This window comes from Myotis lucifugus, unplaced genomic scaffold (genome assembly GCF_000147115.1).
Source record: "Myotis lucifugus unplaced genomic scaffold, Myoluc2.0 scaffold_14, whole genome shotgun sequence".
NCBI lineage: Eukaryota > Metazoa > Chordata > Mammalia > Chiroptera > Vespertilionidae > Myotis > Myotis lucifugus.
The window spans coordinates 10771436-10789114 of NW_005871062.1; the positions used below are offsets into that span (position 1 = coordinate 10771436).

Consider the following 17679-nt stretch of genomic DNA (forward strand, 5'->3'; position numbering starts at 1 on the left):
TTGCCTTCCTTAGGTGCCCTGATGTGGGATTGAACCTGCAACCTAGGTATGTGCCCTGACCTGGAATCAAACCCAAAAACTTTTGCTATACAGGACAACATTCCAACCAACAGAGACTCACTGGCCAGGGTTGTACCATCTCTTCTATATTCAATCGTCTATGGGGGTGGGGCACTTAGGTTGCTTCCATATCTTGGCTATTGTAAATAATGCTGCAATGAACATAGGGTGCATATATCTTTTCAAGTTAGTGTTTTGGATTTCTTCAGATAAAAACCCAGAAGTGGAATTGCTGGGTCATAAGGTAGTTTTATTTTAAAATTTTTGAGGCCCCTCCATACTGTTTTCCATAGTGGCTGCACCAATTTTCAGTCCCACCAACAACGCAGGAGGGTTCCTCCATGGGCACATTTTAAGAACAGTTATATTGAGGTATAATCGATATAAAATAAGCTATTTCAACACTACACTCTGACAAGTTTTGGTAATGTATACACCTGTGAAACCATCATCACAATCAAGATAACGAACAGTTTATTATCTTCCAAATTTTCTATGTGACCCTTTGGAATCGCTCTCTCTTGCCCTTCCCCACTCCATTCTGATTGCCAGGTGACCACAGATCTGTTACTACGCATTGCTTTAACATTTCCTAGAATCTTTGTATCCTTTCTTCTTTCCTTATACTATGTTTATTTAAAGCTACACATTTCCTTTGAAATATTTACCACTGACATTTTAATATGTACTATCTTCAACTGTAGGGATTTAAAAAAAATTCAATAATTTATTTGTTGGAATTATGAGTTATTTAGAAATATACTTTTTAGTCTACAAATGTATAAGAGGGTAGTTATTTTTTTGTTAATCATTTCTAGTGTAATTGTGACTAAAGAGGCAGCATAGAAAATTGGTTATGAACTTTAGAAGTTACAGCAAGAATCTCGTTGGGATCTTTCTCAGCAGACTTCTCCAGCCAACAGCAGCAGCCCTCCAGGAATGCGCAATTAAAATGTGTACGGGCCACCCCAAGAGACTGAGGGACATGACCTGGCTGAGCCTACACAGTCACCAAACCTAGTAACGTTATGCTGAGGCTTCCAGGTCAAGAGGAACATTTTTTTCAAAACCCCTTAATCACGAGGAGTCATGTCTGTTGTTTTTTCTCTCCCATTCCCAGTAAGAGACAGTCACAGGATGTGAAGAACAGTAACACTGAAGATAAAGGACACCTCCTTCACCCATCAAAAGATGGTGCTGAGAAAGCATTTAATTTCTATGCCCATCTTTTTACACAGGATTTCAAGTCCATACTGTGAGAATAAACAAGTCATCTTTTCTGTCAAAGAACAATTTAGACAGCCGCCATTTTGGACTGCGTGACTTGGCAGCCGCCATGTTGGCCGCATGGCTTGCAGCTCCCCTGGGGGCTACCATCTTGAAACAGCAAAGGCCAACCCCTCCCTTTGAATCAGCCAATCGTGAAAGACTGTGCCCTGAGCTCCAATCAAGAGCAAGGGACAGGTCACCTGCGTCAGGGGTTATAAATCCCGGGCAGACCACCTGCTCGGTGTGGGCCTGCTTCCAGACCATGTGTGCCCACCCTTCTACGTAGAAGTAAAGATGTTTGCCATGCCGCCTGGCTCCAGAGTATGTTTTTTTTTTTTTAATTAAAAAAAATTTTTTTAAATTGATTTTAGAGAGGAAGGGAGAGGGATAGAGAGAGAGAAACATCAATGATGAGAGAGAATCATTGATCGGCTGCCTCTTGCATGCCCCCTACTGGGGATTGAGCCTGCAACCCAGGCATGTGCCCTTGGCCGGAATCGAACCTGGGACCCTTGAGTCCGCAGGCCGACGCTCTATCCACTGAGCCCAACTGGCTAGGGCTCCCGAGTATGTTTTATGCTCTACCAGGACCCCTGACTTGGGGGGGGGCTCGCCTTATTTCTAACAATATCTAAGAGGGAACCCACCAAGGACCTTCCAAGTCCAGACAGTAGAAACTGCCCTGCTGCTAAGCCTCACAAGTCTTGCTAAGACCAAAATACTACCCCATGGAAAGGATGGGGATTGAAATTGGAAGCTATAGTTCAGAAGATCATGGTCCCCAAATATTAGGAGTGTGTCTTCAAACAGTGCAGAGATGGAGGGAGACATAGTTGCCCTGGATGACATACTGTCTCTGAAGTGGCCCTCCCGAAGGTGGGAGTGTTGCTGCTCAGGATGCTGAGATGGAAAGAGAAAAAGTTAGGTGGTATCAGACCCAGTCTGTCCAACAAACCAGGAGTTGAACGTAGAAATGTTCCTTGAGAGGTCTTTCAAGGAGAGGTATGGCAGTGGGGACCACAAAGTGAAGACAGAGACACACCCAGATCTGGTCACTGCTGGAAAGAAACCCCCTGGTACCAGGGCATCCGCAACCTCACAGAAATCTGGGAGTAATCTAGGGAGACCAGATAGTTCCTTAAGTGGGGCAGCAGCTTGAATCTTTTCTGATTCAAAGAATGTACCTCCAGTGGGTGTACTAGCCCCTGAGGCAAACCCCAAGGCTGAAGGGAAGGAGACTGATACAATGACCATTTCCCCCAAACAAGAGGGTTTCCCTTCAGGAAGGAAGAAGGGGAGACCCACTGGCAGTGTGAATAAGCAAAAGAAGCAGAAACGGGCCACTGCCCAAGCCCCCCTCAACCCCCTCAAACACCGGAAGGCTCTGCAGATGGAGAGCCAAAGCCAAAAAAGCAGAGGCAACGGAGGAAGAGAAGGGGCACAGCCAAGGAAGTGGAAAACCAAATAAGCAGTTCCCAGTGTGGAACCCCAAGAACCTCAGATCAAACTAAAGAATGCCACCCAGCCACTGGATAAGACTGATGCCAAGAACAAGCCTTTCCCCCCTTATATCCATGCAGTAAACTAATGCGAACTTGGAGCTGTGTGTACAATCACCAACGCTGAAGAAGAACAGACTAAATTGCTGAGGGGTCAGAGGGCAGAGGTCTCTGACCTTCCACCCATCAGCACTGAAAGCAAGGTGCTCTCAGCCTGTTCCTTCATGCTGCAGGGACCTGTGGTGACAGGCAGTCTTCTGTTATGGGGCCCCTGGTTTGCTGGCTGCGTGGCAAGTGCGATAGTTACCAGAAACACGGGTGATCTCTTTTATCCCCAATATTATGCAGCTACTCTACCGAAGAACCCACCTCCTAAGAGGGCCACAGAAATGCAGAGCAAAGTGTAAGGGAGAGAAGAATGAAAGGAAAGTAGTTTGTGAACTCAAGATTCCTGAGACTAGGAATCTAAGCAGATCTTTCTTCAGCAAGTATGAGGAAATAGGCAAGAGATGTGTTCTTAACTTAGTAGGAATTAAGTAAGCAGGTAGAATTACTGCTCTTTTGGTATCTAGCAAAGGTCATAATAGAACAGGGTGGAACAGGTAAGTGAAACCTGGGCATGGAAAATGTTGGCTTTGGCCCTAGCGAGTTTGGCTCAGTGGATAGAGCGTCGGCCTGTGGACTGAAGGGTCCCAGGTTCGATTCCGGTCAAGGGCACATGTCTGGGTTGTGGGCTCAATCCCCAGTAGTGGGTATGCAGGAGGCAGCCAATCAATGATTCTCTCATCATTGATGTTTCAATCTCTCTCCCTTCCTCTCTGAAAACAATAAAAATATGTTTTTGTTTTTGTTCTTTTTTTAAAAGAGAAAATGTTGGCTTTGGGTAGCTAGGCAGAATCACTCAATTACTCTCAGGGAGAGTATCTTAATGACCTATTTCATAATTGCATTTACCTTCAGGATGCTAAATTGTGCCTTTATAAGTCCTCCTGCTTGCTTACTGAGAAGCTCCAAACCTTTCTGGTGGTTCCCTGAGAAAGGTAGCCAGCCACACATGTTAGGAAACATCTTCATGGTGTATTTAAAAAGTGCTACTTATTTTGTATAGATTTCTACAACCATGCTTTATATGTGAAATAATCTGTGTGAGGGTTATTAACTCTGTTTCACTTCTTATTTTAGACCACAAGGCTCACCTCAGACCTAATTTATGAACAGGTTGTGTTGTTTTTTGTTTTTTGTTTTTTTTGCAAAGGACATTGCCAATTATAACAATTTTGGCACAGAAAACCTAGTCACATATCCATAAGATGGGGAAAAAAATTGCAAGATAACATCTAGAGAAATATAAATGTGGAGGTGGGAAAAGAAAAAAAATGGTGCAATGTGATCTTAAGAAATTTGAAATTTCTCAACTATGTGGCAAACACTCTTCATTTTAAGTTATTGTAAAAGTCAAGGACAAGGTTCTGAAGGAGAAATATGTTCCAAGTGATGGAAAGAAGGAAACATAAGAGAATCTGTAAGCAGAAATGCCTTCACTAGTGTATAAGTAACATGTCTAAGAACTCAAAGATAGTTAAATTCACATATAAAAATGGGCTGCTAACTTTCCACATTAGTTAGGGAAAAATAAAATGAACTATACCAGGATGGGATAAAGGGATTACACCTAGAGCTAGAAAAATAGTGGTTCTTTTTTAAAAAATATATATTTTTTATTATTGATAGTATTACAGATATCTCTCATTTTCTCCCCCTGCCCCCTCTTCCTCTAAAATAGTGCTTCTTGATTGGCTAGCATACATTCATATATTAACACTTCAACAAGTCTGTATTAAGCACCTATGCTATGTCAGGCATGGTACCATATACTGAGCTATAAAAATGGATGAGAGCCCCAGCCAGTTTGGCTTAGTGGATAGAGCCTCGGCTTGTGGACTGACGGGTCCTGGTTCCATTCTGGTCAAGGGCATGTACCTGGGTTGCAGGCTCCTCCCTGGCCCGGGCCCTGGTCGAGGCATGTGCAAGAGGCAACCAATTGATGTGTTTCTCTCACATTGATGTTTCACTCTGTCTCTTCCTCTCTCTCTAAAGATCAATGGAAAAATATCCTCTGGGGAGGATTAAAAAAATGGATAAGATTTGTACCTGATCTTTAGAAAAGCACACTCTCTTAGGGGAGATACAAATGTAAATAGATCCCTGAAATGTATTCACCTAATTGAAATATAATTCAGATATATTTTTTGGTATGCTTTTACTTTCCCTTTCAGTTTCTGTCTGTCCTCAAGGCCTTGTTCCCAGCTAGCTGTTAAAATCCTCCTCAGGATAATAACTGCTGATGAAGGTAAGAAGTGCTATTAATAGGGAATTCTTTTTTTTTTTTTAAAGGGGGGGGCGGGGAGACCAGGAGTGGGTTGGAAGAGTTTAATGGGGAAAAAAGGATGGCTTATGTAATACTTTCAACAATAAAGATTTAAAAAAATATATGGGGTTTTATTCCATTGTATACTAGTATATGTACCACTTCTTCTTTATCCATTCATCTACTGATGGACACTTAGGTTGCTTCCAAATCTTGGCTATTGCAAATAATGCTTCAATGAACATATGAATATATATGTCTTATTATTATTTTTAAATGTGTATGTCTTTTAAATGGTATTTTGGGTTTCTTTGGATAAATACCCAGAAGTGGAATTGCTGGGTTCTTTCTTGTCTCTTGTTATAGTGTTTGTTATAAGTATTGCTACTATAGCTTCTTTTTTTCCCACGTCCATTTTCTTATTTCTTTTTTTAAAATATATTTTTATTGATTTTTTTAGAGAGAGGAAGGGGGAAGAGAGAGAGAGAGAGAGAGAGAGAGAAACATCGATTGGCTGTGTCCTGCCCGGGCAAGTGCCCTGACCTGGAATTGAACCAGCAACTTCTTGGTGCATGGGCAATTTCCATTTTCATGAACTATCTTTTTCCATTCTTTACTTCTAGTCTGTGTGTGTCTATTGATCTAAAGTGAGTCTCTTGTAGACACCATACATAAGGATCTTGTTTTGTTACCCATTTGTAACGGGAACCCAAGTTCGGCTGCCTGCCACCAGGAAAACCAAATTCGTAAAACAGATGCTGGTGAAGAAGGAAAGAGGTTTATTCAAATGCAGGCATCTCGAGAAGATGGACTCTTGTCACAAAGTCCATCTCAACATCTCAGTGCAAGCAGAGGTTTTTATAAGGCGGGAGAGGGAAAGCAGAACAAAGAGTGGGGTTGAAAAGTTCTCTACATGCAGGCCAGCATAGTCCATTCTGATGAGGATCTTGAAACTGGTTATGTGATGGTCTGGTGTGTATCACCCTGGTCTTCATCATCCTGGTTCTATGGTTGAAGGTCAGTAAATCTCCTGGAACTGGGATGACTGTCGGTCTGGGTTGCATCTTCTGAAGTTAGTTCCTAGTATTCTTATACAAATATGCTGCTTATCTATAAGTTACATATTAGTCAGAGTCTGCATTTATCGAAACAACATCAAAAGAATGGTGGGGTGGGGTAGGTTACAATTTCCCACTGTTACACATTCAGTCACCATACATCTTTTGATTGAAGTATTTAATCTATTTGCATTTAAATTAATTGTTGATAGATATGTATTTAATGCCATTTTATTATTCATATTTTTATCTTTCTTCTTCTTTTTCTTAAAGAAGACCCTTTCAAATTTCTTGTGATACTAGTTTGATGGTGGTGAACTCAGTAGTTATTCTTGCCTGGAAAGCTCTTTATCTGTCCTTTGATTCTAAGTGATAGGCAGGAATAAAAACAATAAAATCTTGCCGTCTGCAGCAACATAATGAATCTAGAGGGTATTGCGCTGAGTGATATAAGTCAGATAGGAAAAGATAAATGCCATATGATTTCACTTATATGTGGAATCTAAAAAAACAAATTACATGAACAAGCAAGACAGAAATAGACTCATAGATACAGAGCACATTTTGATGATTGCCAGATGAAAGAGGGGTTGGAGAGGATGGGTGAAAAAGTGAAGGGATTAAAAAGTACAAATTGGTAGTTACAGAACAGTCATGGGGATGTAAAATACAGCACAGGGAATATAGTCAATAATATAGTAATAATTATGTGTGGTGTCAAGTAGCTACTGGAAATATTGGAGGGATTATTTTGTAAATTATGTAAATTTCTAATCACCAGGTTGTACATCTGAAACTAATATAATATTATACAACAACTGTAATTGAAAAGTAAAAAAATTAAACATTTTAAATATGATTTTTGATAGTAAAAGTAATATTTGTTCATTGAAAACAGTTAAGAAAATATAGTTAAATATATAAAAGAAAACAGCAATCACTCATAATCCCAATTCCATTATCCAGCACAAAATTTGCTCATGTTTTGGTGTTTAGACATCCATACCTTTTTCTCTACATTTCTCTCTAGCGCTTTTTTTTCCCCTACAGAAATAATATGTACATACTGTTTTGTAACTTGTTTTCTCCACTTTATATACCATGGACCTGTTTCCATGTTTATGAACATAGATCTATATTCCCACTTTAGATGGCTACAAGGCATTCCATCATGTGGCTGCATGACAATTTACTTAACTTGAACTCTGAGGTCCTTGACTGCCTTCCTGGCCCTCCTCCAAGCATGTGTATTCAGACTGCCCTCTCTGTTTGATTTTGTGGAATCAGAGGAATCTGTCAGAATTTTTAAAAATGACACAATATTTATTTCAAAGAGCAATTTACGAAATGAGAGAGGTAAAGGAAAATGAAAATGATTGATGAAAGAAATATTTTGCAATTATAACCATTTTATAGTAATTTCTTGCAAATGAGACTTTACCTTTGTAATCTTTTAAACTCTGAAAGTGTCTGAAAGACTTAAAATCAAATAATATTACGATACACTGTTTAGGGTGAAGTGTCAAAACTTCTGCAGGAGGACTCTCCACCCCAGAGTTTGTGGACCTATCATAAAGGTACTGAGGGGTCAGTGCTTCCTGGAAAGTTGTTTATTGGGTCAATCAATCAAGGAGAGACTGCACTGACCTGGATCTCAATGGATAAGGAAGTCAGAGTTAAGTTAGGTGTGGCTGAGGGACACTAAACTTGTGCAGGAATGATGACCATGGAATACGAGAGGACTATGGCTGTTCTGAACCTACTCGGTAGGGCTGTGTTGAAGTTTTGAGAATATAGAAGAGGACATGGTAGTCACTGGAGAAGTGGCTAAGATTATGAAAGAGGTCAGAGTTTGGCTGGCCCTAATACAAGGAGAAACTCAAACTGTGGTTTGCAGGGAGAGATGGACGTGGATGTCAGCCTAGGTGCTCCAGAGGACGATGACGGAGGTGATGAAGGTGGCCATGAAGAGCAGGTAGAGGAGGAACAGCAGGGTGTCCATCATGTGGCTGAACTGTACCCACAGGCTGGCCAAGTGCTGCTTCTGAGCCTCATCTTCCTGTTGGCTCCTTGTTGACTCAGGGCACCCATTTAACTCTGCCTCTTGGGGACCTGGCACCTTCCCCACCAATTCCACAGGCTCCTTCAGACCTACAGAGAAAGATAGACTCAGCCATGGGCTGTGAAGATCAACTGGGAGGGAGAGGGGGCAGGGGAGGAGGCTGAAGCAGAGAAATGAAGATGTTGGAGGAAAAAATGTGGGCAGTGCTGACTTCCTTACCAGGCAGGTGGGCAGGGGCGAGACCCAGACCCTTGTTTCCCTTCTGGGGTGCAGTGGGACAGCATTTCATTGGGTTGGTGCAGTGCAGAAGCAGGGAATGGAGCCACCGGGGCATAGGTGGGGGCTGAGTGGTGGCCAGGTGTAGCAGGTAGGTGATGAAAATGGTCTCCAGCAGGCTGAGCACCATCAGAGACAGACACAGAGCAAAGTAGACACCTGAAGACAAATGCAATTAACACTAAACGAGGGTGGATCATCTCTACACTTTTCTTAAGCCTCTTTCCCCAAATTCAATATTTCCCCAGAACCCCCTTCCTCCTTAAGTGGAGAGGCAGCCAGTTCTCCAGGTTCCCCTCCCTGTCCTCTGCTGCCTTCTCCTCCCCAGAAAATGGGAGGGGCCATACTGATGAGGGGGGTGCCACTGGCAGGGAGTAACTCATTCATCAGGAGCAGGAAGACGTTGTAGCCCAGCAGAAGGGTTATCTTGAATGGGGCACGGCTCTCGCTTTCTGCTGGCAGGAAGAAGCTGAAGGCGTCAATGGCAATCAGAAAACCACTGGGCACCAGAAGGTTTATGACATAGAGGAAGGGCCTGCGCCTGATGGCCACCTGGTGGGGGAGGAGACAGTGTGGAGAATGTGGCAATTACATTGATGCTAAAGGCTCAGTTGCATATTTGACTCTAATCTTTGCGGGTGTGGTGTTTGGCTGGTCATGGGATGATCTCTTTAAGTAACACATGCCTTCTACAGAAGCGTCCCCAGTTTGTCTTCTAATTTGCATTTGTGTCCAACCTGCTGGGAATACAACTGTAGATGTTTAGGGGCAAGGAGTGCCCTTTGCACCATCAGATGGTGGCTTTTCCATTGAGGGGGAAGCCCAGCTGCTCCTCCTCTCTGCAAGGCAGAGGTCCTTGGGGATCCTTCTTTAGGACCATCAGGGTATAGGGTGGGGTGGGGAGCAGGTGCTTAACCCCCTAAAGCTTCTTTTTCTACCTCAAAAAGCCTTGGATCAAGAGAAAAATCGCAGAGCAATTGGGATAGGAAGTCAAAGCGTGTTCCCTGGACTTACATAGAACGTGATCTGGTCATATACATTGCTGCCCACCAACATCTTTAGGGTGGCCTTGTTGATGCCCAGGAGCTCCCACTCTCCCTGGGTCTGAATGATGTCATGAGACGTAGCTGTTATCTCCCACACTTCCTTGTCCATGCCCAGAAGCATGCTGTCCACTGCAAGGGAGCCAGGGCAGCTCAGTCCACAAGTTCCTGAGTCTCCTGCCCACAAAATTCAATTCCTCCCCCACTGAGTTTCTTCAACAAATTTTCCTCTTCGTCTTTTTAAAAGCAGGGCATCAGGATTTTTCAGAAGTGGGTTCCAGGACCAGAAAGTCATATGTGTGTGCTGTAGCACTGATTTTGTTGTTGTTGAAAACAAGGATGAGTCAAAGTTGTTAGGGGAATTTTGGATGTGACTCAAACGAGAGTCATTCCCATTTTCCTTCTCAATTCCCCAGTTGTATGGTGCTGTTTTAGTGGAATCAATCATGGAACAGCTCAACATTTTTATCATTACCTGTATGCCCATTTAATGATTGATATATTCAAATCTGCCCAGTGATACCTGGTGGCATTCAGTTACATTGAGTTAGTGGTTTAAGTGTGTTAGCTATTAAAGTTAAAAGGGTTGAGCTAAAAATTATAGAGGTTCAGTAGCTCAGGGTCAGATATGGTGCAAAGGCCACTTAAGACTAAAGCAGTAGTTTGGTGACTATTAAAAAAAAAAGAATTTATTGAGGAATTAAAGCAGTAATTCTTAACTCTGCACACTAACTAGCAAAACCTGGGGAGATACATAGAAAATAACAGTACTGCCTGGTAGGTGTGGCTCAGTAGTTGAGCGTTGACTTATTAACCAGGAGGTCACAGTTCAATTCCCTGTCAGGGCCTAGGCCTGGGTTGCAGGCTTGATCCCCATTAGGGGGCATGCAGGAGGCAGCTGATCAATGATTCTCTCTCATCATTGATGTTTCTATCTCTCTCTCCCTCTCCCTTCCTCTCTAAAATAAATAAAAATAGATCTTAAAAGATAAGAGCATCTGGGCCCCACCTGGAACAATGGAATTAGAATCTCTAGGGTGTTGTATAGTTATTGCTATTTTTAAAAGCTTTAATGGGCAGCCAGAATTGGGAAAGACTGGTCTAAAACTTTCCCTCATAATACCTACACCACTCATTGTCTTCCTGCGAATCTAAAATAGCTGCCAAAACATGTCTCACTCACCTGTGTAGAGGAAGGAAGTGAAGGTGAAGGTGCAGTTCTGTTGGTCAAAAGGGAAGTAGAAGATGTCCAGGTTACAGATGCTGGTCACCCGCACTGGCCTATCGTACTTGATCCGACCGTCACTGCTGACATACGCGGAGAGACCTGTAGGTGCCCGATCCACATCCATGCTGTTTTTGAGAGGAGGAGAGGTGGGGGCTGTGGGGGCCTTAATCAGCCTGTGTCTCCCTTTCTTCCCAGGTCTTCCCTTACTGTGTTCTCCTTTTGGGTTCTTTCTCTAACGTCACTCTATGTCGCCTATGCTACTCCTCATGTGTTTTGTGGGAATCAGTGAATTGTGGGAGTCAATGAATGGAGGCTGTGCCCCTGTCTGAATCTTTTGGTGTCCCTGTGCCCTGCATTTGACCCTAGGCTGTTCTTTTAAGATGGGCTTCGTACAGGCTTTTCCCAGCCCAGATACGCACGATTCTACAATGAAGATATCTGGAAGCCACAGGTTTTCTGCTGATACAGTGAGTTTATTGACTTCGACACACTCTTCTGGGTTCCAGCTGATGAAAGGATTGTCCCACATCTACAGGCAAGGCAGTGGGAAACAGAGGTCCAATCAGCCTCTCCCATTCTTCTTTAAACTCTGATCCTCTCACACCAGTCATGTCCCTACTAACCCATTCCTACCTCCTCCTCTTTATCTAGCCAGCTGTCATTGGCAAAATACCCCACAATGGCCCCTTTTCCAGGCAGTCCTTAAATATAGCCTAATATCACTTAGACCCAGGAACACACCAATAGACTGGCTTATAACCACTTGCCCATTTTCTTCGGTCACCATTTCTCCCTTCCTAAGATGCTCAGGGAGATTTGTGTCCTCACTGTTCTAAATGGAGTTATTTGGTCTCAGAAAGATTTATACACTGACTAGAGGTTTGGACTGGAAAACCTTAAGGTAACTCCTCAAAAATAACTTATAAATGGAAGTGGGAAGGGGATAGTTGAATCTGCCTTACCAAATTAATCCACAGGAATGACGTCAGAAGCTGGAGCCGTACATCCTGGTGAAGAAATTCCCACCCAGGACCATTAGTGCATTAGTGCAAAAAAGTCTTGCCCTGCTCCCAGGTCATAGTCTTAATAATATTGACTAATGTATTGGGCCAGGCATCGTTCTAAATGTTGGACTGTCTTTTCCTTACTTGCCTCCTCTTGTATCTAGATACCATTCAGGTTTTAATCAACAGACAGATCACTTCCTTTTAGAGCATTCACAAAGAACAGGACTCACGGACAAATCATTCCTGAAAAAAAATACCACTGCAGCTTTCTTCTTTATGTTTCCTCATCTTATAGGAAACCCCTCTATTTATACGAAATCCATTCAGAGTACCTATTGTCCACCACTAGACCAGTACAATGCTGGGTCGACAGGACAGAGGATCCTTATTCCCCATTAGAAGCTATGGAAAGTGGGGACCAGGTCTCACCACTTCCAGGATGGCAGACAAGGTGAAGGAGATGTTGACATGAGTGGGGATGCTGTAGTTGATGACTGGACGAAAGGCTTTTCTGTCAAACACTGCTTGGAAGGCAGCAGGATCCACCCCATTCTGGTCAAACCCTGAGCAATTGATGGTGAAAGTGTCGGCTCTTCCTGTAGAGAGCAGAGACTCTGTGAGAGAGGGTCTCCATAGAGCCTCTTTGCAGAGAGAGAAAGCAGGGGACATACTGGGAGAAGCAGGTGAACCCTCCTTCCTGTACCAAACCTCCCAAGGCCAAGCCCTTCCTGCCAGGGTCAGAGGATGAGCTGGTCTGGTAGGCAAATGGTGGAAGTCTATGTGGTGAGCTGAGTCAGGGCTCTATCCTCATTCCCATTGTTTCATTCTCATGCAAAACCTGTCCGAATCTATATGCAAACCAGCCTTGCTGCAATGGCAGCCACTTTAAGGAGTCTTAGTGGACCCATCACCATGTTCTTGGGCCCACCGAGTAGACTGCTGAGCACTGCCCTAAAACGGGTAGTTAGTCTGTTCTGATGTATTTCTCATTTGCATTTCTTCCTCAGGGACTTCTGCAAGAACAGATGTATCAAAAAGATAAGAGAAGCAAACAACAGCACTTACTAGTACTAAGTGGATGTGGGAAATATGTAAGGTATTCTGAATGGATGTTTACCTTGGTGCTATGCATTTTTATGCTGCTTATCTCAGATTTAGTGACCCCAGATATGTTGGGGTTTATTTCCAGCATTGGAATTATTAGGTGGTACCACTGAGCATATACTATGTGCTGATCACATAGTGGGGCTTTGTGGTGGTGTCTCTTGGCCATGGCCAGGGAGCCGTCTGGGTAGTACCTGAGCAGAATCTTTGCCCCATTGTCACCTTTGTTGGTTCTTTTTCTCTGCCTGCTCCTCTTCACCTCCATTTCTTTCCATACTGTTGAAGCTATGTACCCTGACTTGGAACAAATATTCCCCAGTGGAAGCAAAGTATCCACTTCCTTTTGCCTCAGATTGTTCCCCACCCTCCCTTGATGTTTCACTTACTCCTTCAGGGCAAGTTTGAAATTAGCATCTACTCTTTTCATAGATACCATATCAAAGGAAAAAGAGATAGGGAGAGTGGGATGACACACTGGAAGGAGCTCTGGGGTCAGTGAAAAGATGGAATTGGAGAGATGGTGAAATGGGACAGCTTGGTAGATCCCTATGCAGGTAGGAATAGAGGAAGGCTGTGCCCTGATCAGTGGATTGTCTTTCTGTCACCAAAAGGAAATCAAGACACAGACATTATGGAAGAAATATTTAACATCTTAATTCTGAATGTCCTCCAAATACTAGAGGGGAATTCTTAGATGTCCTTCAGAACCACACTCTGGTCTTCCCTGTTCTTGCCCCGTCTTACCTTGAAGCAGAAGGCTGACCATGAGGTAGAAGAGGAGTTGCCCCCCAGGGGGCCACTCCCCTTCCATCTTCTCTTCTGCACTCTTCTCTGGGGACTCACCAGGAGCTCCCAAATCCCTTGGGCTTAAAGGAGCTCAGACCACACCTTGGATCCTGGTTTTGAATACTGCTTATGACCACTCCCTGGTGAGAGGCTGTGCCCAGAGAGGTCACAGCAAAGTGTTCTGCTTTGCCCTTGTCCAGGTATGCCTACCGGGCTCCAGGCAGGGAGGAAGTTGGGCCAAAACTAAGGGAGAAGGGCCTGTTTGGCTACTCTGTGCTGAGATCAGTAACAAAATAACTTGCCATAGTGAGGAGTGTGGGCTGGGGAAATAAGAATTATGTTCTTGTAAGACCAAGTAATCTGCAGATTTGGAAAGGTGACAATATTTAAGGATTTGGTTATGTATTCACTAGGTTTAAGTGCAAATACCAAATTATAATTTTGACTCATATCTTCATCATTGATTATCTTTCCCCAAGACCCCTTATCTAGGTTTTCTCTTTCCAATCTCTCTGCCTCCCTGATTCATTCTCCCCCAAATCAATGTCCCGAATACATTTTTTTTACTCTATGCATTAATTACATGATAATAGAAGTCATAAAATTAACAGATAGTAGAGCTGTTTTTAATGTTTTATGTTGTCAATAGTGTTATACATTATCATAAACTAGTAATCTCAGATGATATTCATATTAATGGCATGTATCAATATTATATCTTATGTCACACCTCTATAAAAAACAATCAGAGAGTGAAAGAGTGAGTTGAAGCATTGTTATGTTACATTAGTTACATTTCCAGAAAGACTTGGAAATTTTTTTCTTGCAGAAGGGTAAAGTTTCTTTTAGAATACAAAAGAGACTTTGTTCAGAATGAAAGATCATGACAGCCCTAACTAGAAAGTGCTGAGGAAGGTAGGAACGAACGACTTAGGGGCCCAGAATAGGAAAGTACAGGAGAGAGGGTGTAATAGCTTCCATTTGAGATTTGCCACATGCGCAGTCTTTCAGCCCACAAACTCTCTACATCATTTCTTTCCTTCCTTAGAAACTTGGTCAAAAGATTGGGCCATCGTGTCATTTGGACCAAAGTCCTGCTATGTCTGTATCCACATGGACACATACATGTGGCACACTGGACTCCTGGACTGGCTAAGAGAGAAGAACTTTTAAAAAATTAGTTTATTTATTTTTCTATTACAGTTTGCACTCAACACTATTTTTTAAAAACATTTTAAAAATGATTTTTAGAGAGAGAGGAAGGGAGAGGGATAGAGAGATAGAAACATCATCCATCAGCTGCCTCTTGCACGCCCCCTACTGGGGATCGGACCCAAAACCGGGTATGTGCCCTGATCAGGAATGGAACCATGACCTCAACGGCTGAGCCACAGGAGGCAGGCAAGAGTGAAGGACTTTTAAGGGGTGCTTGAGTTCTGCAGGTAGGCTAGGCTACCAGATTTTGGATCCAGGAAAGGAAGCTTAGCATCAAGCCCTGCTGAAAGTGCCTGAAGATGGTTGATGCACATCTTGTTTTTATCAAGGTTGGCTGAAAAACTGCACCTAAGTCTATGGGTTGGATTCTAAAGTAAATTTAGCTGCCAGGGGATGGAGATGATAGGGGCAGGAGAAATAAAGTAGTAAGGCCTGGATTTATCCTACCTGGGGAGTTAGAGTTGCACCTCTGGGATCTGGAAATCTCAGGTAATACTGGGCTGGTGGTAGTAATGATAACGAACATTGAGTACCTTACCGTATGCCAGGCATTGTGATGTCTTTCTTACCTACCTTATTTTATGTATGCCTCCCAACAATCCTATAGCACAGATATTAGGCAGGAGTATGCGGTAAAAGCAATGCAGCCAAGGAAAGAGATGGCGATTGGACCTTATATTTCCTGACCATATTTTAAAACACAGTAAATTTGAGAAAAAATAAATCTTATCATTAACAAAAAAAATGAACACCCCCAATTAATTGATCATCTTTTATAAGAAACACCTAAAATGATGAGTGAGAGACCATATTCAAGTAAAGCAAGAAAAATGGTAGTACTTAAAATAACCAGGGTTGCAGGTTTTCTACTGCTTACAGCATATAGCAAGCCATATAAGACTCACATATAAGTCTCGGCATGGACATGGGGTCTCTTTCTACCTTCAGAGTTCTTTGGGTGTACGACATACTTCCCACACTGGCCAGCCCTCCGGCTCAGTCAAATAATTAAGCACCTGGAATGCTTGTTTGGGAGGCCGGCTCTCAGAGTTCATCCCAGGACAGAGTTCCTTGTTACAAATGTGCTTTGGACATTCCTCCTGGGTGTGCCTGCCTCCTCCTTCCCTTCTCCAGTCGGCTCTGATATTTAGACAGAGCTTCAGTAGCTGGGTTATCATTTTCTAAGGCCATTAGAAATAGCTTTACCCTACATTCCCAGGAATATCCTGGGGAGTCCCTAAAATTCCCATTTTAGCTCCAGGCACATGTCTGTCCTAAGCCAAGCCGTGGGCTTTTATGGCGACCTGGAATTAGGAGGTGGTTTCGAAACTCTTAGCTGATTCAGGGGTCATTGTGTGAGGGTCAGGGACTTCCTCCACACTCCCTGCTTTCTCTGGGCATCTTTGGAGTCTCCATCTTGGGTTCACATATCTCTAGGATTCTTAGGCACTCAGCTGGGACAGCTATAGACAGAGGCTTTGAATTTGGACTTCAACTGCCTCCTTGGGTCAGTTAAGGACTGCTGTGAGCCTGGGATTGCCCAGAGCAGAGATTCCCATCCTTGGTACTGTTGACATTTGGGCTGCATAATTCTTTGTTTGGGGGGCCGTCCTAGGATTGTAGAATGTTTAGCAGCATCTCTGGCCCACCAGATGCTAGTAACATCCCCCTATCCCAGTTGCAACCATTAATAATATCTGCAAATATTGCCAAAGGTCCAGCTGGGGGTAAAATTGCCCACTATTGAGAACCACTGGCAACTTGGATTCCTAGGGATTTAACACCTTTCTTTATCCCAAACAATTATAGGATGGCCACTGTGTCCTCTCCTCTCATTCCTTGTTCTGACTGGCAGGACAACTTCTGCTCTATCTCCATGGAACTTCCAGGATGTACAGTGAGCAGCCACCTGAGCATCCTTTCCAAGCTTCTTGGTATTAGTATCTGATGTCTCCATGGCTGTGCTCTGGGGAATCAGGAAAAGTGAGGTTGGGCAACAGAGTCCCTGAGGCTTCAGGCTACTGAGGCCAGAGGCACAGACACTGGATTTAGGAGCCCAGGTGAGCTACGGTGTCTGAGGTCCAGGGGCAGGGGCCCAGTGTCCAGGCCAGCCAGCAGGGGCTGTGGGAGGAGGCTGGCGAGCTTGCTCCCCTCTGAGAGGTGGGCAAGTGTCATCTTGTCCAGTTACGTAGGCCCTGTGGAGGCACCAGATGGGTATTGTCCTTGCCCGGGGCACACATCTTGTTCTGGCTGAGGGCTACTCAGGGTGTCTGAGCAGAAAGGACCACGGAGCTGCAGAGGGGCCAGAGGCTGGGCATAGAGCACTGGGCCCGGAGCACTGGGCATGCCTTCAGGCGTTAAGGGAAGTTGGCAGTGGTTTGAGTCAGTGCTGAGGACACGGCTGGGTTTCTGAGTCCTTCCTGTTTGGGAGCAGTCTTAGATCTATTGGAGGATACCATCAGCCTAGAGGGCAGGGGGTTCCTAGGAATCTCTGTTTTCCCCTGGGGTTTCTGTCACCAGTTGCAGCTCAGCAATGGGCACCCCGCCTGGAAAAGCATATCCTTCATCCTCGTGCAGCAGCCTCGTGCAGCACAAGCCAGCCTTCCCAGGAGCGTAGAAAGCCAAAGTAAAGAATCTCTCGTTCCGTACGCGTTGACATGATTGGCCAAGGAAGAGTGGCTCTCTTTTCCTCCCTGGCTGCTTG

General features: G+C 43.8%; 1 protein-coding gene across 1 annotated transcript; it reads right to left on the reverse strand.

Moving 5' to 3' along the window:
• Positions 1-8175: 8175 nt before the first annotated feature.
• LOC102420721 (5-hydroxytryptamine receptor 3C) lies at positions 8176-13785 on the reverse strand. Its single transcript, XM_006084859.3, has 9 exons — positions 13719-13785; positions 12300-12466; positions 11826-11870; positions 11283-11392; positions 10819-10988; positions 9607-9767; positions 8940-9144; positions 8536-8751; positions 8176-8405 (listed from the first exon to the last, which is right to left on the reverse strand). The coding sequence occupies exons 1-9, from the start codon at positions 13783-13785 to the stop codon at positions 8176-8178; spliced, it is 1371 nt and encodes a 456-aa protein (XP_006084921.1).
• Between the last annotated feature and the right edge of the window lie 3894 nt (positions 13786-17679).